Here is a 21,074-nt window from a genome sequence, read left to right as displayed (position 1 = left end):
GCAGCCACGGGCAGCAGCTCCGAGTCAGGCATGGCCCTGGGTGACAATGGCCAAGAGACCGTGCTCCGCTCAGCCCTTCCCCCAGGGCATGTGGCATTGCTGCTTCCACCCCACCGTGGAAGGGACCGGGCGCCCACCTGCCGGACAGAGGGGCAGCTGTGCCCCCTTGGAGGCCAGGCCAGTGCCGGGGACCCATGCCGGCCTTTCCAGAACAAGCACTTGTGCTTCTCAAACACCTGCTTTTCTGCAGACGGCCAGGATAGAGGCCCAAGCGCAACGGGCACTAAGTTGAGTTTATTTCTGGGGTTCTCATCGGCAGCCCCAGGCAAGTCCCACGTGGTGATGTGTGTGCTGGTGGGAGCACACCGTGTCCCCACCCAGGCGTGGCCCAGGCGGCCTCGCTGGCAACTGACCCTTAGAAGCAGGTGGGTGTGAGACGAGACCGGGAGGAGGGGACCAGCTACCGTCGGAGCCCCCCCTTGCTGGAGACGTGACCCCAGGACAGCCTTGACCTCTCTCAGCCTGCGCGGGGAGACCACGGTGACCGACAGGGCAGACTGGCAAGGTAGTCGCTGCCCCGGGGCTCCTGGCCCCAAGACAGGCCCATGCGGTGCCCGGAATCTGGGGAGCTGCTGCCAGGACACCCCGCCCGTGCCTTCTGCAGGTGCGGGGGGGGGGGGGGGCAGCACGTCTCAGCCAGCGGGACCCACTTGTCCACAGCGTCAGGCCAACTTGGACAAGGATGCAGAAACTGTCATCCGCCAGGGCCCGTCCTCCCGCCCCCTCGGGCCGGCGCCCCCTCGGGCCACAGCCGCTCTCCCGGGAGGAGAAAGTCGGAAGCAAGCACTCACCGGTGTAGACGAAGCGCCCAGGAGCACCTTTACAGAACTGCTTGGACTTGTAGGACAGGGTGACCTCGACGACCCCGGGGATGTGCCGCGGCGGGGTCTGCACGCGGATGGCGTGGGGCGTGATCAGCTGTGGAAAGCAACAGGGGCAGGCTCAGCGGCCCGGGGCGGCTCCGGTCGGACAGAATTACCAAAATGAGCACAAATTGGGCCCTGGGCTCGGAACGCCCCTCCTGGCTGTCACCCAGAGACTTGAGCTCTGCACTGTCTTTAAGAAAAATATCTGCAAGTGACCCCAGGTCTGGGCGCGCAGGAAAGGCCGCGGGGCATCATCCAGATGGAAATCGCCTCCATATGTCTCCTTGACCTGCTCCCAGTAATTCCAGCGCTCGCGGCCCGGTGCACTGGGGCCGCCGGGGGCCGCACCCGGGGTGGGGGGCCTGGACCCGCCCACCGAGGAGCCCCAGGGCCGTCCCTGGGAGGGGGTGTGCTGTGCGGGGGCTCCGCCGTTCTCCCGGTGCCCTGGGGGCGGGCCCCAGTGCCCCCTCGGGCAGGCTTACCTCGCTCCACACCAGCATGGTCCCGAACACGACCTGCAGCCCGTCGAAGAAGTTGTCGCCGATGATGATGACGGTGGCGCCCCCCGTGGTCCAGCCTTCGCTGGGGCTGATGGCCTTGATGCACGGAGTGGCTGTGCACAGGGAGAGGCAGACCTCAGGGCCGGCCGCCCCGCTCCGCCGCGAGGGCCACAGGGCCGGCCCGTGGGCGGGTTACAGCTCGCCCCAAGCACCAGCTAACACAGAGGCCGGGTCGCGGGCGCCGTGCGGGGCCCCGTGGCAGCCGCGGTCAGGGCCCAGGCCAGGTCATCTGCCAGGGCGCAGGTCATCCGCCTGCCGGTCACTGAGAGCCGGCTGGGCTGAGGGAGACCAGGGCAGCTAGCTGGGGCTTTCCGAGCTGCGAACTCGGCCTTTTGGTTCAGAACTCCACTTGCCTCTGCCCCTCCACAGGGCTACTCCCACGTTTCATCGGGGGGGAGGAATCAAACGCGCTGTATTAACTCTCTTGTCAAAGGGACCCCTTTCCACCTAACACTGCTTGTCCACGGGAGCCCCGCGTGGGCCTGACCCCCGTCTCGAGGCGCGCACATTTGCATGCGTCCTTCCAATGGCGGCGCTGCTGGGGGTCTAGGGGTCGGCAGCAGGGCACAGGTGTGGCCGGGGGGTGGGCAGCGCAGGACCCAGCAGCCCACGAGGAGGCTGTGGAGGCTGCGGCCTCGTGGAGGCAGCTTTGTTCTGCCCTTTGATCAGCCTGCCCCTGGCTCCGGCTGGCCGGGCCTCCCCACCACGAGGCCTTTGGGGCTCGGGTGCCCCCTGCAGCTAACGGGCTCCGGGCGCTCTCCCTGTGGGGTCCTGTCTGCGGGAGGCTGGGGTCCCCTCGACCTCTGTCCCCTGGGCACGCAGAGAGCCCAGGTGCCGGTGCCGTGTGGCCCCGAGAAGTGCTGGGGGCTGAGACTGCATGTGACAACCCCAGGAGTGGGGTCCAGGCTTCTGTCCTCCATCGAGGGAGAGGACGACGCCCCACCCGAGCCGCCTGCCTCTCCCAGCGCCCTGGGGGCGGGGTGTGACAAGGAGTCCTGGGGGAGGGCCGACCTGCCCCCAGGGCACTCGGCGCTGGTCCCCCTCCGCTGCTGCTCACGACCCCCCATGGCCTGGGTCGGGGCGCGGTGAGCGGGCCCCGGGGTCCTGGGCTCCCCTGCGCGGCTGGGCACCCGGGAGCCTCCCGTGGGCATCTCGGGGGCGGGAGGCTGTTCACCTCCCGGAGTCCCGTGTCACGCACCGCGGGAAGGGACCCCGGGTGGGGGCGCGGGCTGCGTGAACCCCAAGAGGGAGCGTGCGGCCGGCGCGGGGCTCCCTGACGGGTCGGGCGGCCGGGCAGCCCGCCTGGTTAATCACCATTAGCTATTGTTGTTTAGCGTGCCGCCGACAGCCACCCCCCTTTGTTTGCTTTAATGTTGGACTAGCGGGGGTTATATTTGCTCATTCCACACGCAGCTCCCTCGGCAGCGCGGGCGCGGCGCGCGCGGGGAACCTGCCCTTAACTAGCGCTGTTGACTTCATGCTAATAAGTTCATACAAATTTTCATTTCTGAGGCTTCCGAGTGACATTTGCTTTTCTTAATTGCATGGAGAGCATTTGAAAAGGATCAGCTCTCTAAAGACTGACAAGTCTCCTCCAAGGGGGTGACCTTCATCAGCACAGCCAATTATGGCAAATAATTCACAAAAAAAAATTACAGTAAACAAATTTACTTTGGAGGTGAGAAAAGAAAAAAATGCAGGATCCACTGCGTGCACAGGAGATTGCTCCCTGCAGCTGTGGCCCAGAGAGAGCCACGCGGCCCGGAACCCGCAGGGCTCCTCGCAGAGGCGACGCGGCCGGCGCCCCGATAGCCATCTCCCTCCGCCTGCATTTGCATACATTTCAATGCACACGGAGAGCGGGGACATGTGTTCAGTGGGAACCATAGCAAAATGAATTACACAGGCAGCGCTGGAGATCTAATGATACACACGCACAATGCACTCGAGCAGATGACAGGGGCCGGCCGGCAGCTGAAGGTGGCAGAGGGGGAGCAGCAGCGCGGTGCGGATGGGGCCCCCGCCTGCCTGCTCCCCGCTTCTCTCCCCAGGCAGTTGTGAGAAGCCGCCCTGCAGACGGGCCCCGGTCTCCCGCCCTCGGCGTGGCCTGGCTCCCCCCGGGCTGGGGCTCCGCGGCCGGGGGCGGCCCTCCCTGCGGGCCCCACCGCACCCGAACGACCCGCTTGTGACCGGACGGGCCTCTGCCGGCCCGCTGGCCCAGAGAGGCCCCGGCGCATGGCCGGGAGCCTGGCGGCCGGGCGAGGGCTTCAAGAGGTGGAAGGGGTGCCGCTTGAACCCGTGCCGTGGACCCCAACGCTGGGTTTGCCTGGCCGGCTGGGGGTCTCTGCCATCCCCGGTATTCTATTAGTAAGCAGCGTCCCCGGCCGGTCCCCGCTAATCAGCAAGCTCTCTGGAGTAATACCCGGCATTTGTCACCTCCGCCTGCATTCACAATATTGAGGCACTCAAACAGGCCTAATCTTGCCTCATGAAGACTTCTTTGTTCTGCCTGCTAAAATGTCTTGTAATTGTGCTGGGATGTCCAGATGGCTGGCTGATACTCCAGCTGATGGGATTATACCTTTTACCTCTCCCAGGGCCATCTGTTCCCCTTAACTCGCTAAAGCCCCGCAGCCCGGATTCGCTTGTCCTTATTGCATAAACCTAACCACATTACAGCACTTGGCATGCAAATCGCTTCTGTGCTGCAGGCCGGGTGCTGGGCCCGGCTCACGGAAGGTTTAAGCAGGGCCGGAGCCGCTGACGAGGGACAAGTGACAAGGAGGCGAGACGAGAGGCCGCGTGGCCGCGCGGCGCCGAGGGTGGAGGGCGGCGGCCGGGCCTCGGCTCCGAACTGTAAATAACCGGGCTGCTCGGGGGCTCCGGGCAGGGCAGCAGCAGGGCCGTCTCCCCGGAAGGCGGCGTGAGCTCCACGCTGCGCTGACTGTGAGATGATTGGATAATGAGGTGTGAGCCGGGAGCGGCTGCCCCCGGCCCGCCGCGCGTCGTGGGTGCTTTTTCCTGAAGAACGTGGGACTGACGCAAAACCGACGCCCATCCCAGGACAGGCGCTGGCCAGGCGGGAGGCTGGCCCTCTCGGGAGGGCTGGGCGCGCGGGGGCGGCGCCATCCTGGAGAGAACCCGCCGGCCCCCGGGCTCGCCGCTCCTGCGGCACCAGGGCCTGGCCCCCGAGCACCGAAGCGGGCTGGTCCTGGCTCACCTACTCGCGCTTGCAAACGGGAGCCGCTCTCGGGGCGGAGCGAGAGCTCGGTTAGTGCGGATAAGCCCTGAGAAGCAGCCCTGAAAGGCTCTTGAGCGGGATCGCTTTGCAAACAGCTTCTGAGGCGCTGGGGCTTACCGGCGAGGTACCCGCCAGTGGCCTTTATTTTTCTAAATGCTGTATTTTCTGCTTAGAGTCAAATGCTTTTTCATGCTACTTACAAAAATAAATACTTGTACTGCGCTCAGATCATAACAGCTCATTAGAGGAGGCTGATTTTGGACCCAGAGTACGGCCTAACACCAGAGGGCTGAGGGCCGCCGTGAGCCTGTCACGTCGCAGGCCGGCTCCCCGGGGACCCAGGAGCTGGGGACGGGGATTCAACCTTCCTAATTGTGAGCCTCATTAGCGCTGGTTGCTAAGCAAAACACACACCTTCCTCCGTGCATAGGAAGGAGATAAACAGCACGCCACAGTTCTAATGGCTCGGGTGCCCAGAGCGACCTTTGATTATTATATTTTTGTTCTCTTATACCTTAGTCATTAATGTAGAAAAACAAATTAGTTTATTTTTGTGGTCCACAGCAGATTCATAAATTGTCTTCCCGTGTTCATGTCTGAATCGTATTTCATTACGATCATCTGCATATGCCCGCCCCCTGCCCGCGTGCCCGCCTCTGCCTCCCGCCGGCTCCCGGCCCCATCTCAGCCTGGAGGCTGCCTCTCGAGGCGATTTCCGTGCGTGTGTCCCTGCTCTGGGGGCCCCGGCGTCGTGTCGCCACTCGCTTTGGAGGGAAAACCACCTGGCGCGGCCCTCTCGGCCCACTTCGTGTTCTCGGGTGTGGGCGAGGACACGGGCACACGCTGGGGAGGCCGCGGAGGCCCAGCACCTGTGCGCAGAGCGGGCCGGCCCGAGCTCCGGGGCTCCATGCTGCGTCCAGGGCGCTGGCTCCTGCCCGCGCGGCCACAGCCCTCGCCTGTAGCCGGCAGAGTGAGAAACCGGCGGCTTGGAGCGTTCGGGAGAAACGTGTTACACTGCTGTGCTCACACAGCCCCCACCGGCCCCTCACGCACGCACACGCGTGCACACATTCCATCGGGGGAGGGTCCCGAAGTCCACTGGGAGCTGACTGGGCCGGGAGGCACCCCCACCGACTAGGTATCTGGGGTGCGCTTCCGGGTGGGCTCACGACCAGCCCAAGGAGAAGCAAATGAAGTAAAACGGCAAGAGTCGCTCCCGGCAACAGAAAGCAAAGCAGCGACGTGACCCGGATGGGGGGCTGGGGGGGGCCGGGCTCCCGGGGCAGCCGAGGGGGCCAAGAGGCCTGTGTCCCGTCCACTCGCAGGAGGGCCCGGCCCGCGGGCGGGAGGCCTGACCCCGGGGAGGACGGGCGTGCATGGACACGGAGGATGGCGCAACGGAAAGAAGCATCGCAAACGGACAGACAGGCGGCGGGGCGTACCATTCTCCAGATAAGAAGGGGCCGTACCTTCTGACGGGTCGAGGCGGCGGGCCCGCCGCCCGTGTTTGGAATTGTTGTGGACGAACATGTTGTCGGACACGGCCAGCACGTGGCCGTCCACGTTGACTGTGGTCGACACAACCACCTGCGGAGAGGAAGGGGGTTTGAGACGCGGCCGCGAGGGCGGGGGGAGGGGGGGGGCCCACCGGCTCGGTGCCCCCAGCAGGCAGCGGCTCCGAGGGGACGGGGTGGGCGGGTCTCTGGTTTGTTGTTTTGACTGGAGATTGCGGCTCTTCAGAACCGCTCCCCTAATTACAGTTTAATCTCCTATTATGCTAACAAGTGAATTCAATTCAGAGAGTCCTCCCAGCCATTAGCTGCAGAAACACCCCTCCAGCCACTCATTTTAAAGCTGCTGCTTTGATTGATCTGTTCATCTATTGATTTGATAGTTTATCTAATTAAAATGAGTTCGCTTGCAACTGCCCCCGACAGTGGCGCGGGGTCGGGATGGCCGGAGGAGGGCTTCCCGAGTCGGGGGCACCCCCACATTCTGGCACCCCAGGGTCTGGGGCAACCCTACAATTACCACTCAGGGCTTGCACTGAACTTTTTTGCATCTAAAGACCAAGCTGAAGGCGAGAGGACATGTGGCCAGCCTGGGAAGGGCCTCTCCCAAGCTCTCAGCTAAGGCGGCCTGCCGAGGGGACCCCCTTCCGCTGGAGCCAAAGGCTGCCCGTGCTGCGGTCAGGGGGCGGCGGGGAAGAGAGGGCCAGACCCCCAAGCTCCCAGCCGCGGCTCGCAGGAGAGCAACGCTGCCGCGCGGGGCTGACCTGGCCACCGAGGCCGCCCCAGCGAGCCCAGGCGTGGTGCCACGAGGGCTCCACAGAGGGACATTCCTGCCGGGCGCGGGCCGTGGACAGCGCGACCCATCAGGCCGTCATCTCCAGAAGGCTGGGGCAGCAGATGTAGGGTCAGCCCGGGCCTTGCAGCAGTGGGTGGTGGGCCCGGCCCGGAGACCATGAGCCAGGGCCGCGGGGGCCCAGCAGGGACGGGCACAGCAGGGCTGGGCGGGTGCGTGTCCGGGCCCTGGAGAGGACCCGGCAGACCCCACGAGTCACCGCGTGTCAACATCGGTTCATCAGATGTGGCGAAGGCCCAGGTGTGAGATGCCCGTAAGGGGGGACTGTGAGGACGGGGGGCGGCAATGGGGGGGCCCAGGACTTTTGATGGGACTTTTCTATAAACCCAAAACGGCTCTCAAAATCCGCTAGGGACGAAAGGACGACCAAAGATGACAAACTCATCGGATCTTGGGGCAAGAAAACCTCCCAGTTACATGTTGTATGTGATGCGTGTATCTGTAACTGAGTTTTTATTAAAAATCTCAGGCTGCACAAGACACAGAGGCAGGCGAGCAGCCAGCACACCCCACCATGCCCTCCCGGGGACACCTGCTCGGTGACTCCCTGCGCCCTCTGCGGGTCCCGCAGCCCCAGGCCCCGAGCCTCGAGGCCCCATGGCGCCGCCGCCGCCCGCCTCCCGGGCCCAGCTCCGCCGGCTGGCCGGCTTCTCTTCTGGCCTGGCCCGCGGGCAGCCGCCTACACAGGCTGGGGAGGGCCCTGACCCCACCTGCTCCTGTCCCAGGCGTCCACTGGCCATCTGCCTGCCGCCCCCGCCCGGGCTGCCGGACCCCATCTCTGGGCGCAGGCACGGACACCTACGGACAGGAGGTCCACTGGGCCTGCCCCTTCCTGGACGTCACGCGCTAGGAGAAGATGACGTGCAGGGAGGGCTTGTCCCCCCTGCTGCCCCTCTGCAGGTCAGGCGCTGGGCTCAGCCCAGAGCAGGCGGACAGGCCGCGGCCGGGACCCATGGCAGCACCTCTACAGAGCCAGCTGGCAGGGCCCACGTGCTCCTGCATCGTTAAACCTTCAAGAGGCGGGAGATTAGCAAAAGAGGCTGCAGGACGTCCTTGAGCAGCGACGTGGCGGGCGCTGGGCGCTCTGCTGAGACACGTGTGGCCTCCAGGCTGTGGGCAGGCGTCGCCTGGGAGTGCCAGCGGTGCGGAGAAGCAGGCCCCACGGCCGGCAAGAGCCACCCGCACCTGGCCTGCAGCGGGCGCCGAGCCACCTCGGTCCAGCTAAGGGTCGTCTGGCAAACCCCTGTGGTCGAGCAGCCGTTTCTGCCAACGCCTTTCTGGTCATGGGGACCAGTCACTGTTGTGGCTGTTGTCACAGTTAAAATCAGCAAAACAACGCGGCGTGTGTGCAGGTGCCGCCCCTGGGGCAGCCTCCTGAGCTCTCCCCAGAAGGTGTGACTGATGCCCGAGCCCACCAGCTCTCTGTGGGGAGAACGAGAGCCGGGGGCGAGGGGACTCGCCCAGCCAGGGCAGAGGAGGGCAGAGGACCGTCCACCTCGGGGCAGGCAGCTGAGCCGGGGAAAGTTCCTGGGGTGTGCGGCCTGGAGCAGGCAGGGGCAGCCCTATGTGAAGGAGGGGCTGGAGGTCCCGCCCCCCTAAACGTGCCCCCGGTGACACCCCCTGAGGACCCAGTCAGTCCATAGTCCCTAAAACCAACCCACGGACCCTCACAGGGTCTCGGAATTCTGGTCAGCGAGCACAGCAGCAGCCGAGATGGACACAGGCTGGCCAGAGGCCAGCAGTACAGGGACCATGTCTGCAAAAAACCTAAACACCCTGTGCGACACCCGTGAGGCTTACCAGGCCTGAAGGTGGGGGAAGCCCCGCTGAACCCACACTCCAGGAAGTCAGGCCCTGGCCCCCCTGCCCTGGCGTGCTCAGGACCCAGCCCCTTTGCTGCCAGTATTTTCTCCAGAGCGCCCACTCCGGTTTGCTCCCAGCCCGAGGACTAAAGGCCAGTCCTGCACCCCCGGGCCCCCCAGAAGCCGCCTGCCTCACGGTCGCCACCGGGGTGTCTCAGACGAGTACCTGGAATCTCCGCATATCCCGAGGGTTTCCTGCATTCTTCAAACAGTTCTGATTGCACTTGAGGAAAAACTTTAGAAAGAATCTATAAAAATACAAAAAATGGATATTTGTTAGGGTTATCAGACAGGCAAACGTTGTGAAAGACGAGCTGGGTGGGGAGGGCCAGGAGGGTGGGGAAGGTGAGGGGTCGAGGGAGGCCCCCGCCGGTGGCCCTGAGGGCAAGGCTGGAGGTCCCCTCGGGGGCGTGGCAGAGAGGGTGGCCTAGGCATCTCCACGCAGGAGGCAACCACGGGTCTTGACGTTCTAGGCCCGGCTTTGCCATAACAGCCGACCTGACGCCGTGCCCTGCCTGCACCTCTGTCCACTACCGCTGGGGAGCCCCGATGGGCCGCCAGCCTCAGTGAGTAAAGACACGGACGCCCAGTTCCATCTGAACACCTGGTGCGCAAGTGGCTTCAGGAGAGGCAAGCGCCGAGCACAACACGTCCCCTCCCCAGACGCACACGGCCCTGCCCCAGCCCCCAGGCCGCCGCTGCCCAGTGGAGCACACTCGCGACAGGACAGGGCCCGAAGTCGCCGTGCGCACAGCTCTGAGCAGGGGCCGTGGCGGCTGTCTGAGGGCCTCTGCGAAAGGTCGGCACGAGTCTTGTTTTCAACGGAGCAGTGGAAGATGCTGACAGGGCCGGGGCCTGCTTGGGCAGAGGCGGAGAGTGGGGCCCGAGGGCTGCAGGGGAGGCCAGAGGCCCAGGCTCTGTCCCCACCCGCGGCCCTTGCGCTGAGGCATGTGCGAAGCTGTACCAGGGCCAGCGCTGTGCTGTCCTGCGGCTCCCGGGCAGTGGACACCAGACAGCACCCAAGAAAAAATGGGGTACTGCCCCACCCAGCCTCTCTCGTCTGGACACGGCCCTGCCCCGTGAGCCGGACAGGGGTCTCTGTCCTCCCCGGCGCCCAGGCATCCCGTCCAGCGAGGCCCTCTTTCCAAAAACCTGCTCGGCTGTCTTTCCACAGCCGCTCGTCCTGCTCGATGTCCTCCGTCGTTTTTCAAGAAGTTCCACATAATTTCCTGGAATCCAGACTTGGGCTCCAGTCCTCGCTGACAGTGACAAGGACAGATAGTAAAAAGGGCCACTTCTCTGGCTGCGTCCAGCACGCCCGGGGCGACCTTAGCCAGGGCGGAGAAAACCCGATGGATGGGGAAATAGCAGCCACTTAATTAAATTTTCTTACATGCCGCGCGCCTCACTATTTTAGGCCAGAATTTACATCTTTTATTAACTCACCTCACCTATCCACTCAGCCCGCAGCGCCTCTTCACACCATCTGCCATCGGCATACAGTGAGTCACTTGATATTCCACCCACCAATTTTTCCTAACAACCACTGTGCAATTAAGCCCCACGCGCTCTGCAGCGGGGTAAATTAGGCGCACCTGCGGCCACGCTGCACTTGAACTGCATCAAAAAGGGCCTAACAAGGTGAGGGCGGCACAAAGTTATCGTCCTGTCAGGCAATTAGGCTCCACTTCGGGGACAGCCACACGCGCAATTATGCCGCACATTACCGCCCGGCTAATCTGCGGGCGCCGGCCCGGGGCGCCGTCGAGCGCGGGAGCCCCTCCGGAGCGGCTGGCCTTAAATTCCTCCATGTCTTTCTAGCCGGTCCCCCTTCCCTTCCCTCCCCGAGCACGGTGTGTGTTGAAGACAGCCTGGGCGAGCGTGCCGTGGGCGTGGGGGCGAGCCGCCAGGAGCCTCCTGCTGCCCACTGGGCTCAGGCTGGGGTGGGCACGCGTGCGTGTACACAGTCCATGTCCGCATGCAGCACACAGGGAAGCATGCCCGCACACACCTGCACCTGCGCACACGCAGGAGCACACGCCGTGTGCACATGGCAACACCTGTGTGCACACACCTACATGTGCAGGCTTGCCACCCGCACATGCCACATACCAGAAAGTACATGTGTGTCCTGGATGCACTGTTCATGCAGAGGCGTGCACACGCATGTGGACACACAGCACATGTGTGTGCAGATACAGTGCACACGTGCATAATGTACTTGTGCACACATACACAGGTATACATCTTTACACATACAGAGATACATGTGCACATGTGTGTGCATGTGTGTGCACACACGTGTGCTGCACAGGTGTGTGTGTGTGTCTGCACGTGAAGTCACATGTGTGCATGCACAGCTACACGGGCACATGGGCACACAGCTACAGCACACAGCAGGGGCATACACCCCACACATCCTGCCTGCCTACATGACACGGGTATGTGTGTGTGCACACATGCACATGTACGTGTGCACACAGGGGTACGCAGGGGCACTGCACACACCTACATGCTGCATGGGCACACATTTGCGTGTGCATGTACAGGTGTGGACACAGACACGTGCGGCACGCACTCATCTGGCGAGTGTCTGCTGTGACCAGGGGTCTCTGCAGCTGGGGTGCTCTGGCATCGCAGGCGGCCCCCCAGGTCCTTGCCCGTCCGCCTGTGGGTGCGTCCGCGGGGCCGCAGGAGCCCGGACAGGGAGAGCCCGGGGCCCCTTCCCTGGCCGCTGACCCCGCCTGGGCGGGCGGCTGGGCGAAGTCCGCACCAAGGTCACGTGTGGGCGAGCGTGCGCACCCACGCGCCCGAGCTGGGAGACGTGGGTGGCGCCGCAGGAGGGGCGCGGGCGTGGGCGCCCACAGGGGTCCAACGCGCATTCTCATCCTTTCCTCAATTACCCTTTAATTGGCTTTTTCCGAGGAAATAGCTGACATCCGCTCTGCATCTCTCACCTCCGGAGCCGCGGCGGAGGACTGAACACTCTTGTTATGAAGGGAAAATCTCTCCCACGTCAGAAAATCTTTGGCTTTAACACCAATAAACTCTTTATTGCCGCTAAACATGGATTTGCCGCTCGATGGCAAAGAGGCGAGACGTCTCGCCTCACCTGTCATTAGCACGCGGCGCCTAATTGCGAGCGGCCGCCCCGCGCCGCGGCCGGCTCCGGGGTGGCCGCCGTGCGCGCTAATCCCCCGGCCCTGCCTTTATTTCCCTGAAGAGTCATCATATTTCACAGTAGGTGCCGGAGGAAATCAAGCTTGAAATATGGGCTTTATTTACTTGTTTCTCCCGGGCAGCCGGCGAGGGCGACCGCTCCAGGCAAAGCGGCACCCCACTCTGCAAACGCCCCGGGAAGGCTCCGCTCGGAAACAGCGCGCAGAAGCCCAGGAAGTTCGCGTGCTCAGAAGGGGAGAGGAGCGATCCCGGGCTGCTGAGACCGGCTGCCTCCTTCCGAGCGGCGGCGGGGATTAGCCAGGATGCCACGCAGGCCCGGGGTTGGGGGTGGGGGGGCCGCTCCTCTGGGGATCCGATTCCAGCAGCCTGGGGCGGAAAGCAGGGCGTCCTGTGGAGAGGCCGGAGAGCCCAGGCCGGCCACCCCTCCGGCGTGCGACCCGGGAAGCCTGGCCCCCTCCCTCCGCAAGAACAGATGCTATGGCCCTGGGCAGAGGGGGACTGGCCGCACCCCCGAGAAAAAGAAAAGTCTGGCCTGGGGGCGTGGACGCCCCACCCCCGGGAACATCCCCAGGGCCACCCGGAGAGCCACCAGTCCAGCGAGGGCACTTTCAACTGGACTAAAACAAATAGTGGGGGCGCCTCCTACGGGAGCCGGGCTAGGGGTCACCCGGTAGGGGCACCCCCCCCCCCGCAGCAACTACTTTCCAAGTCTGCTCCATTTCTGTGTGTTTAAGCTATGAATTAGTTCATTTATATTTACTTTTATGAAGCTGATTAACCAGAGCTTCTCTATCTGATGAAAATCATTTTAATTGTAGTGTTAGGCTCCTGTGTAATATCCATTACATTATGAACTGTTTAAATTCTACATGGGTATTGTGTAAATTGGCCCTTTGTGAGCTAGCAGGCAATTAGGACCAAACAGGCTCCTTTAAGCGGCTACAGAACTTTGTGGTGCTGTTCAGGACAATCAGAGACAAAGGAGGCTGTTTAATTGTAATTTAATGGAATATCAAGGAGTCCGTGGCATTAGGCGCTGGCAACAGAGAGCAGGAGAGAAAAATTAACTGCAATTATGTTTGATTAAAGCTATCCTTCTCAATAATCAGCGGCCCTGACAGGCCACGGGGCTCCGTGGGTTCCAGGATGGCGAAAGGTGTTGAGCAATATTAGGGCCAATAAAGGGGATATTAGCATAGCTAATTACAGCCCTGCAAAACCTGTAAAGGGGGCCTCTGTGTATTGTAATGTGTGAAATAATTGGCCAAGGCCGTTATCAATTACATAAGGAATGAATTTGGTTTGTCAGAGAAAAGCTGACGGGATGCATCTCGTCTGACACGGCTCTCTCCGCACGGCCTAGCAGCTCAGGACGCACCCACTTTTGTCAAAAGCTGCAACTTACCAGTGGCCACATCGCTGATAAAATGATCTCGCCACACGCGCGAGGTAATTAATACGACCCGTCCTGCCGCCTTCCCCGGGACTGCTGTTCCTCACCCGACCCGGGCCACTAATCATGTAGTAATGATTTCTTTCCCTCTGGTCAGAGGAGAAATAGATTGTCTCCTTAGGAAGGCGCGGGCTGGGCGCGCCCGGCGGTGGGGAGCGGGTCCGGCGGCCTGGTCGCTCGTGCTCACTTGTTTGGGGTGACCCCAGGCGCCCCGGAGCCCCCGCCGCCGGGTGGGGCTGGGTTCGGTTTCATTTTTAATTGTCAACTTTCAGGCGGTGCCAGGGCCGGGTCTGCCAGGGCCAGAGTCGGGGATTGGCTGCGAGGCCCGCGAGCTGATTGGCTGCGGGGGCTGGCGGCTGGCCGGGCGAGGGCGGCTCTCCCGGGGAGGGCCCGGGCTGGGCGGCTGGCCTGGCGGCCCGGCCTTCGGCGATGACAGGCATCAAGGGGACTCTGCGTCCAGGATGGCAATCGTGGGTGTCTCCCCGGGGGCGGGGAGCTTCAGGCAGCTCTTGATGAGCAGCCACCGGCAGGACAGGGGCTGGGCCTCCTCCGGGGCCCCAGCCCGAGCGCTGGCACTGGGAGTCCCGGCCGGCCCGCTCCGGGGTTCCGGGGCTGGACCTCCCCGTTTTCAGTTGCTGAACCCAGAGGGCGAAACCAGGAGCCCTGGGGCGGGCCCCTGTCTGCCGGGGAGCAGGGGGCCCGCCCAGGCGGCTGCAGGGCGGGGGCGGGGAAGCAGGGGCCCTGGGGAGCCGGGCGGCTCGTGACTGTGCCTAAAGCCACCAAACCACGGCTGGGAACGGGCACCGCCGCGTGACGTCAGGCCCACTGCAATTCGCCGCCCGGCCCAGGTCCTGCCCAAGGGGGCCGCGAGCCAGTGCCCGAGGCCACCGCTGCCCACGGAGGCCCGCGGCTGAGAGTCACATGAAAAGACAGAGCCTGTAAGAGACTCTCCCTGGCGGGCGAGGCAGTGGCCGCGGAGCGCTCCCTGCAAGGCCCTGCTAATTACTGGGAGTCCCTGGCAGGGCGGCGCAGCTGCGTGGCCATCAGCGCCGAGTATTGATTACCGGCAACCCTAGCCGATCGGGCTCCGCGCTCGGAGACAATGTGCTTCCTTCAGAAGCCCTGTAATGAGCGGCCCTATACAAGGCTACATTCTGCTGACATCAGATGTGTGCACTGAGATAGCACACAGGTCAATACCTATCGGATTTCCAAAACGCCAGGGTCTTAATGTCAGGCCTCTCTCTTCTCCCACTCCTGCCATTAGCTATTACTGGGCTCCGCTGCTTAATGCCATGCGGGAGGAAAAATCTGCTCCATTAGTCTGATTTATTCTTCAAATATGCCATGACAAATTGCTTTAACACCAGACTTATTAAATTCTTGTACATTTCAGGTTATGGGTGTCATCTACGCGCAGCGCCGGGGTGACGTCACCGGGAGGGGGCCCGGGTGACGTGCCGGATTTCACAGCCGTGCCGGTGTCCCCGGGGGCGCCCCCTCGCGGGCCGGTCTCGGGGGGTGCCCGCAGGCACGCCATCCCGCGCGGGCAGACGCGGCGTCTCGGAACACCCCGGCTTGACTCTCGGCTGCGCGACGCCTGGCCTTTGTCTGGGGTTCCCGCCGCGCGCACGGAGCAGTCTCCAGTGGGCCGGCACCGCCTCCCGCCCCTCGCCGGAGCAACCACACCGCATTAACAATATTTGTACTACAATCGCCAAGGGACCCACTTCCCAGATTCTATCACTTCTTTATCTCCTGACAAATACCTCACTATCGAACATTATTAGGTTTAGAAAATTAACCCTTCACGGTCTAGAGACACCCTAGGCCTCGCCCTCCCTCCGAAGAGCCTTATCACTAAATTTCTGCTGTAATGGTTTTTCTTTTCATCACAGTTTCAGCGGCGGCTGTCAAGAGGCACTTACAGATACCATGATCTTGTACTTTGGCGATGATTCTCATTAAAATGATGCCAGAGAGATCTGATGGGGTTTAATAGCTTTGCCGGCCAGTCCGGCGTCTGCGGCCATGACGGCCCCTGCCTGGCCTCCTCCTGGAGAGATCCAGGCGCGGGGCGCGGGTTTCTGGGGGCTCAAGGCGCTCAGATAAGCGAGGCCGCAGACACTCCGAGAGCCCAGGCAGCCCCGAGATCCTGCCCGCCGCCCCCGGCCGGCACGCTGTCAGGATCCTGGTATTTTCTGTAGCTGTTCCTGATATTTCATGATAGTTTTGATAAGGTTATCTGCTTAAAAGAAGTCAACCGCACAACACAAAAGCAGTGTGAAGTGCGCTCTATTTACACCGGGGCTCCTGTTTCAAGTGCCTGCCTCCCCCACCCCCCATTTCTCTATTTCTAACGGCGACCGGCATCGACACTGCCTCTCCGGCAGATCATTCGCCCTGTCAATCAGTCTGTATTTTGTCTTTCGCTGCGGGCTCATTAAAACAGCTTCCTCACTCCCTCTGGACACTGCTCTATTTGCCAGCTCTGATCACGAAGCTCCTTATTTAAGAAAAATGCCAGCATCACTTGGCTCACGTCAGATGCACCCTGACTTGTTGCCAGCTCGCGGGGAGGCTTTCACAGAGACTCGCGCAGGGAGATTAAGTGCCGGTGCTGATCCGAACTCGGGGTTCCCAGCCTCTCCCGCCGCCGCGAGCGCTCTGGGGGCCTGAGGCCGGGGCTGAGCTCCCCGCCAGGCTGTCCCCGCCGCCGGCTCCTGCAGGCGGCCGTTCTGCGCAGCCACCGCCCCCGTGGCCAAGCCGGGAAGATCTGGTTCGTCTTTCCCGACTCGCGTGCGCGGTCTCCACCCACACCAGCTTGCTTAATTAAGAACTATCATCTTTGTGGGCTGAATTATTAATAAAAAATATCCCATTTTAAATCAAGCCCGTGCATGCAGCAGGACACCAGTGCCGAACCTGCCTGCGCCGGCCTCGCTAGCCTTTTAGGTCCTGATTAAAAACTTATTAAAACATTATAAATGATTAATGGGAGCACAGCTCTGAGTGGCAATTATTAGTTTTAATGCAGGTAATGCAGCGTAATGAGGGCCACATGTGTGCGAAGCTTTAACTTCATTACTCCTCCGTGTCAACAAATACAAGAGGAGCGCGTGTCCAGGCCGTCCATTACCAGCAGCGGCGCCCACTGCCCGTCACCTCTCTCTGCGGATGAGCCAGGGGCCATGAATCACCCCTCGCGTGGCTCAGGCCGCACACGGCGCTGAGAGGGCGGCCGGGCCGGTGCCCACGCCGCGGGGCGGCCAATGCGAGCCTTCCGCGAGGCCCTGGCCCGGGACTGGCTCCCGAGTGGCGCAGGCTGAGCCCCTTCCATCCCCGGCCAGGCAGCCAACGCCGCGTCCCCCCAGCACCCTCCCGCGCCAACCGCACGTGCGCCCGCCCCGCCATGCTGCGCGCCGAGAGCTGGGCCACCCCGCCTGCCGCCAGGCAGAGGCATCAGGGGGCGGCAGCTCTGGGGGGGCGTTCAGGAGGCACCGGCCACCGAGCTCTCTCCACCCACGGGGCGCGGCGGTCACGGCCCCTCCGGGATGCTCAGCCCTGGCTGCGCCGCCCACCGCGGGGAGCGGACAGCCCGGCCCGCCCCTCGTGTCACCTCCTATTTTCTGTTTTTGTGACAAGCAGCTAGATCCCAGCCGATCTCCACTATCTGTTTGAAGAGTATTCAGGGCTATTTGCATCATTTTATCACTAATGTATAATATATGGCTCTAAAGTGAGCCCAGCTCTGTCTTGTTATCGAGCATAAAAAAGTAAGGCTATAAAGATGCATTAGTTCTCTCAAGCACAGCGGCTATAATGCAAGCAAGAAAGGTTGCTGCTCCGAGTTAAGAGGCCCCCTTTCTGCCTGCCTAAGACAATGGGAGAGCAAAGAAAATGTCAAATCAAGAAAAGCTGGATTTAGAGATGAGGCAGCCCGAATGACGTCGGCACCATATTTTGTGGGACTATAATGCTGCTGGCAGCAGAGACCCATGTTTCTGATTCATCTAGGGCCGCATGGCAAAGCTTTGTCAGTCTGTGCAAGGTATAAATAATTCAGGGTGAGAGATGGCAATTACAGGGCCCTGCACAACCAAAATGAATATTTTATGAGGACTAAAACTGCTCTGGAATGAATCACGCGCGGCGAGTGGCCCACACGCCAGCCCCGAGAAGAAGGCGCCCTGGCCCGGCCAGGGAGGGCCGGGTCGCCGAGGGGCCCCCACACGGGCCGCTGGTCGCCGGCGCCCTCGTGGGAACGCCGGGCAGGGGAGCGGAGCCCACCGCCTGGCCGCCGGGCCGACCTGCCCGCGAGCTGGGCTGCAATTGGCCCGAAAGAGCGACGTGGCTTCCCCCTCTCAGCTACCAGCTCCCTAGCTGTGGCTGGGGCCTCCCACTCCCAAGGAGGAAGTTCTTCTCAGTGAAATTGGGGGTGCCTGAGGGAGGAGCCCCGGGAGTCACACAGCCCCCCCCCCAACTGCGCCTTCCTTCCAATCTGAGCCCCTCCCACAGTTCCCTCAGCTCTGGAGCCAAGCGCACGGGTCAGGCCGGAGCTCAGGGTCGGGGCACCCATGGGGGCGCACGGTGGGGGCTTCATGGCCCGAGACCCAAGCTCGCACATGCGGCAGCTTGCGGCCGAGTCTGGATGCCAACGTGGGCAGAGCTACCCGGGAGAGATCCCCAAGGCTGAAAGGACGGTTTCATCTGTTACATTTCCTCCAAAAATGCTCCTGGTGACTCGCTGGAACAAATGACAGCATTGTTCCCGAGGCGGGAGGCCAGTCCCCCTGAATGGCCATTGTGTTTGTCCAGCTACTGATACCTGGGCTGGGCTGGGGGGTGGGGGGGCAGGGCAGCCGCGCACACAAGTGTCCCTCTGTACGTGCGCTCCTCCGGCCTGACCCGTGGGAACGGGACACCAGCCCCCTCGGAGAAGGTTTTCTTTAAATCCAACCCCAATGCATTGTTTATGAAAACAAGGCTATTAGGTATATTAATAATTTGATAAATAGGGATTTGCCCTTAATTATTCATGAAGAACATTTGGCAACAGTAAAATTATATTCGCAGAACAGGTTTATAAACCAGCTAATTATAAATTAAGTATGCAAGAGAAAATTGCTAACCTTGAAATTAAAATATTTTATGATTCTGCAATTACCAAAAAAAAAAAAAAAAAAAGGAAGGGAATTATCAAGACCCCGGGGTGAGCGGAGAGTACAGCAGGACACCCCAGACGGCAGGCGCGGGCCAGGGGACACCCCACCCGCACCCCTGCCTGGAGCAGAGGCCTGGGGACAGCGCCCACACTTGCAAGCTCTGCTCCCCTGCAACCCCCGAGAGGGAGCTGAGATGAGCCACCTCCGGCCCACCCCTAGCCGCTCCAGGCGGGCCAGAGCCACTGCCAGCACCTGCTCCCCACAGAGGGCGGGTCCCAGCACCTCAGCCAGCATCCAGACCTGGCCCGGGACAGCGGTGTTGGGACCCACTTGGCCGCCTCCTGCCCTGGCAGGGCCCAGCCTGAGCTTGGCGTCCGGAGGGACCAGGCGGTATGGGTGGCAGGGAGGGCAGCGGTGCCACCTGCCCCCACTAGAGGGCCTCTCCGGAGACTTCGGTGGGGCCCGGAGCGCCCGCAGTGACCAGAGCACAGTCTGCAAACTCGCCTGGAGAGACCCCTCCAGAGAGGCGGCCCCAGCCTCACTGTCCGCTCCCCGGGGCCTCCCGCCAGGCTCCGTCCACAGATGCCCCAGCCGCACCCAAGCTGGCCTCCCCGGCCCGCGCACGCCCCTGCGTCCCCGTGCTAGGGGCTCGGGCGGGTCTCCGCCTCGCTTCTCATGACCAGAATCTGCCCCCCTCCCAATCTGAGCAAAGGCTGAAGAACTGAGAAGAGCGACCGGGATGAGCGAGCTGAAGACCCCCCGGCTCCCCGCAGGCCTGCTCCTCGGCCTCCTCTCCCCCGACCGCGCGGCACGTGTGGAAGCGACGCCTGGGCCGGAGGAGGCCGAAGCCCCTGCTCCCTCCCACCTGACGTCACTGTGGGAACAGGAGATCCATGCAGAGTGCTGCTTCTTCCTTTTTGGTCACGAAAGAGTGACTCCCTGGGAGTAAAATGCCCCATGAACTGCTTGCGTGACAGAGAACCCCATGCAGGACACGCCGCCCCCAGCAGCACCCGCACCCCAGCGGCCAGGGCGCCTGGAAGAGGATGAAACCGTCTCCGTGTGTAAAATCCCTCAGCGAGATGCCAGTGGCGTGATCTTGTACTGCAGACACTGCGCCTTAAAATTCAAACACCACACGACCCCGCCCGACGTCAACAGCCCCCGGACCGGCCCTGATCCCACCTTGCTCCCCCAAAACAGAGATCCAGAGAAACACCCGGCCAGGGCCCCAGGAGCCCCATGGCCCACAGGGCCTCCGAAACTGGAGAGGCCATCAGACTGTCCGGGAGGCAGTGCCCACGCCCGGCGGTGGACCCAGCGCAGCCTCGCCTGGCCGGGTGGGGCCCAGGCCGCCGCCGACCAGGGCGCGCGACTCTGTCCGCCGGGGCCGCAGGGTCCCGATCGCAGGAATAGACTCCTCGCCATTTGCCAGGATGTGTTTCTTTCCGTGCCTCTGGGACGTGCCACAGATGCTAAGTAACTTCCCCGAACAATATTTAAATTGCTTACAAAGCCTCTCTAAATATTTGCTATGTATTTAGCATGCCTAAGATCTGCCCGTTATCCCAAAGTCTTTTTGTTGTAAATCGCAATTTTACAACTTCGTGCCCGTGATGTATTTTGACAAAGCCCTGCTGACTCGTCTATGGGCCTCCGAAGGCAGAGAGCTGATGCTCCATGGGCCACCAGAGAACTCTCAATTTGCTCTAAGACCGCTGCTCCTTTGCCATCCTCAATCTGCATGGAGAAAGATTAAACATTCAATTTGTTACTTGATAGGCCACAAGGTTCGCCACTTACCATACAAATGGAAAGCATTACTGTCACCCCTCACTTGCTTGCCTGAGTATTTTATTATTTGTAATATTTACTTCAGGGAAATTATGATTCATGTCATATTTATCTTCATGAAAAATGAGCATCTAAATGGAAATCACCTTTTGAATGTACCAGGATATAGTGTAATACTAATATGCTTCATGAACTATAAAATTTAGTCACAGTATATGGATATATTATAGTAGGACTTTAATACTCTCACATCAAGCAAATTCTCTCCGTGTTAAGCTGATACTCGGAGTCCTGATTCCAGTTTGATAATCATTACACTTACATGATGGTACAAGTCGCTGCTTGTAGATTTATGTCCCCCCTCAGCTCTTTTGCATTAATCTGCCTCTGAATAAGCTATTCGCACTTCTTCCAGCGCAAGCAGGAAATTGAAATAAGGTGCAAATTTGCAGGCCTTAAATCTGAGCAAGCACAGACAGATATTTTTCACCTGATACCATTCATTTGTTTCAAGTAAATACAAAAGACA

At 61.5% G+C, this 21,074-nt stretch overlaps 1 protein-coding gene across 3 annotated transcripts in view; it reads right to left on the bottom strand.

The window, feature by feature from the left end:
• Positions 1 to 21,074, bottom strand: part of EBF3 (EBF transcription factor 3) — a 97,427-nt gene that overhangs the window by 25,094 nt on the left and 51,259 nt on the right. For all 3 annotated transcript variants that reach the window (XM_054690283.1, XM_037496497.2, XM_037496496.2), the window contains exons 7-10: positions 9,120 to 9,201; positions 6,197 to 6,314; positions 1,409 to 1,539; positions 852 to 978 (exon numbers count right to left, since the gene is read on the bottom strand). In XM_054690283.1, coding sequence (XP_054546258.1) covers positions 852 to 978; positions 1,409 to 1,539; positions 6,197 to 6,314; positions 9,120 to 9,201 — 458 coding nt within the window. The remainder of the gene's footprint in view (positions 1 to 851; positions 979 to 1,408; positions 1,540 to 6,196; positions 6,315 to 9,119; positions 9,202 to 21,074) is intronic.

Source organism: Talpa occidentalis, unplaced genomic scaffold, assembly GCF_014898055.3.
Source record: "Talpa occidentalis isolate TD23 unplaced genomic scaffold, MPIMG_talOcc4v2.1 talOcc4.8, whole genome shotgun sequence".
In the NCBI taxonomy this organism is placed as follows: domain Eukaryota; kingdom Metazoa; phylum Chordata; class Mammalia; order Eulipotyphla; family Talpidae; genus Talpa; species Talpa occidentalis.
The sequence above is the reverse complement of the archived record's forward strand: the minus strand, read 5'-3'. Positions and strand labels throughout refer to the sequence as shown.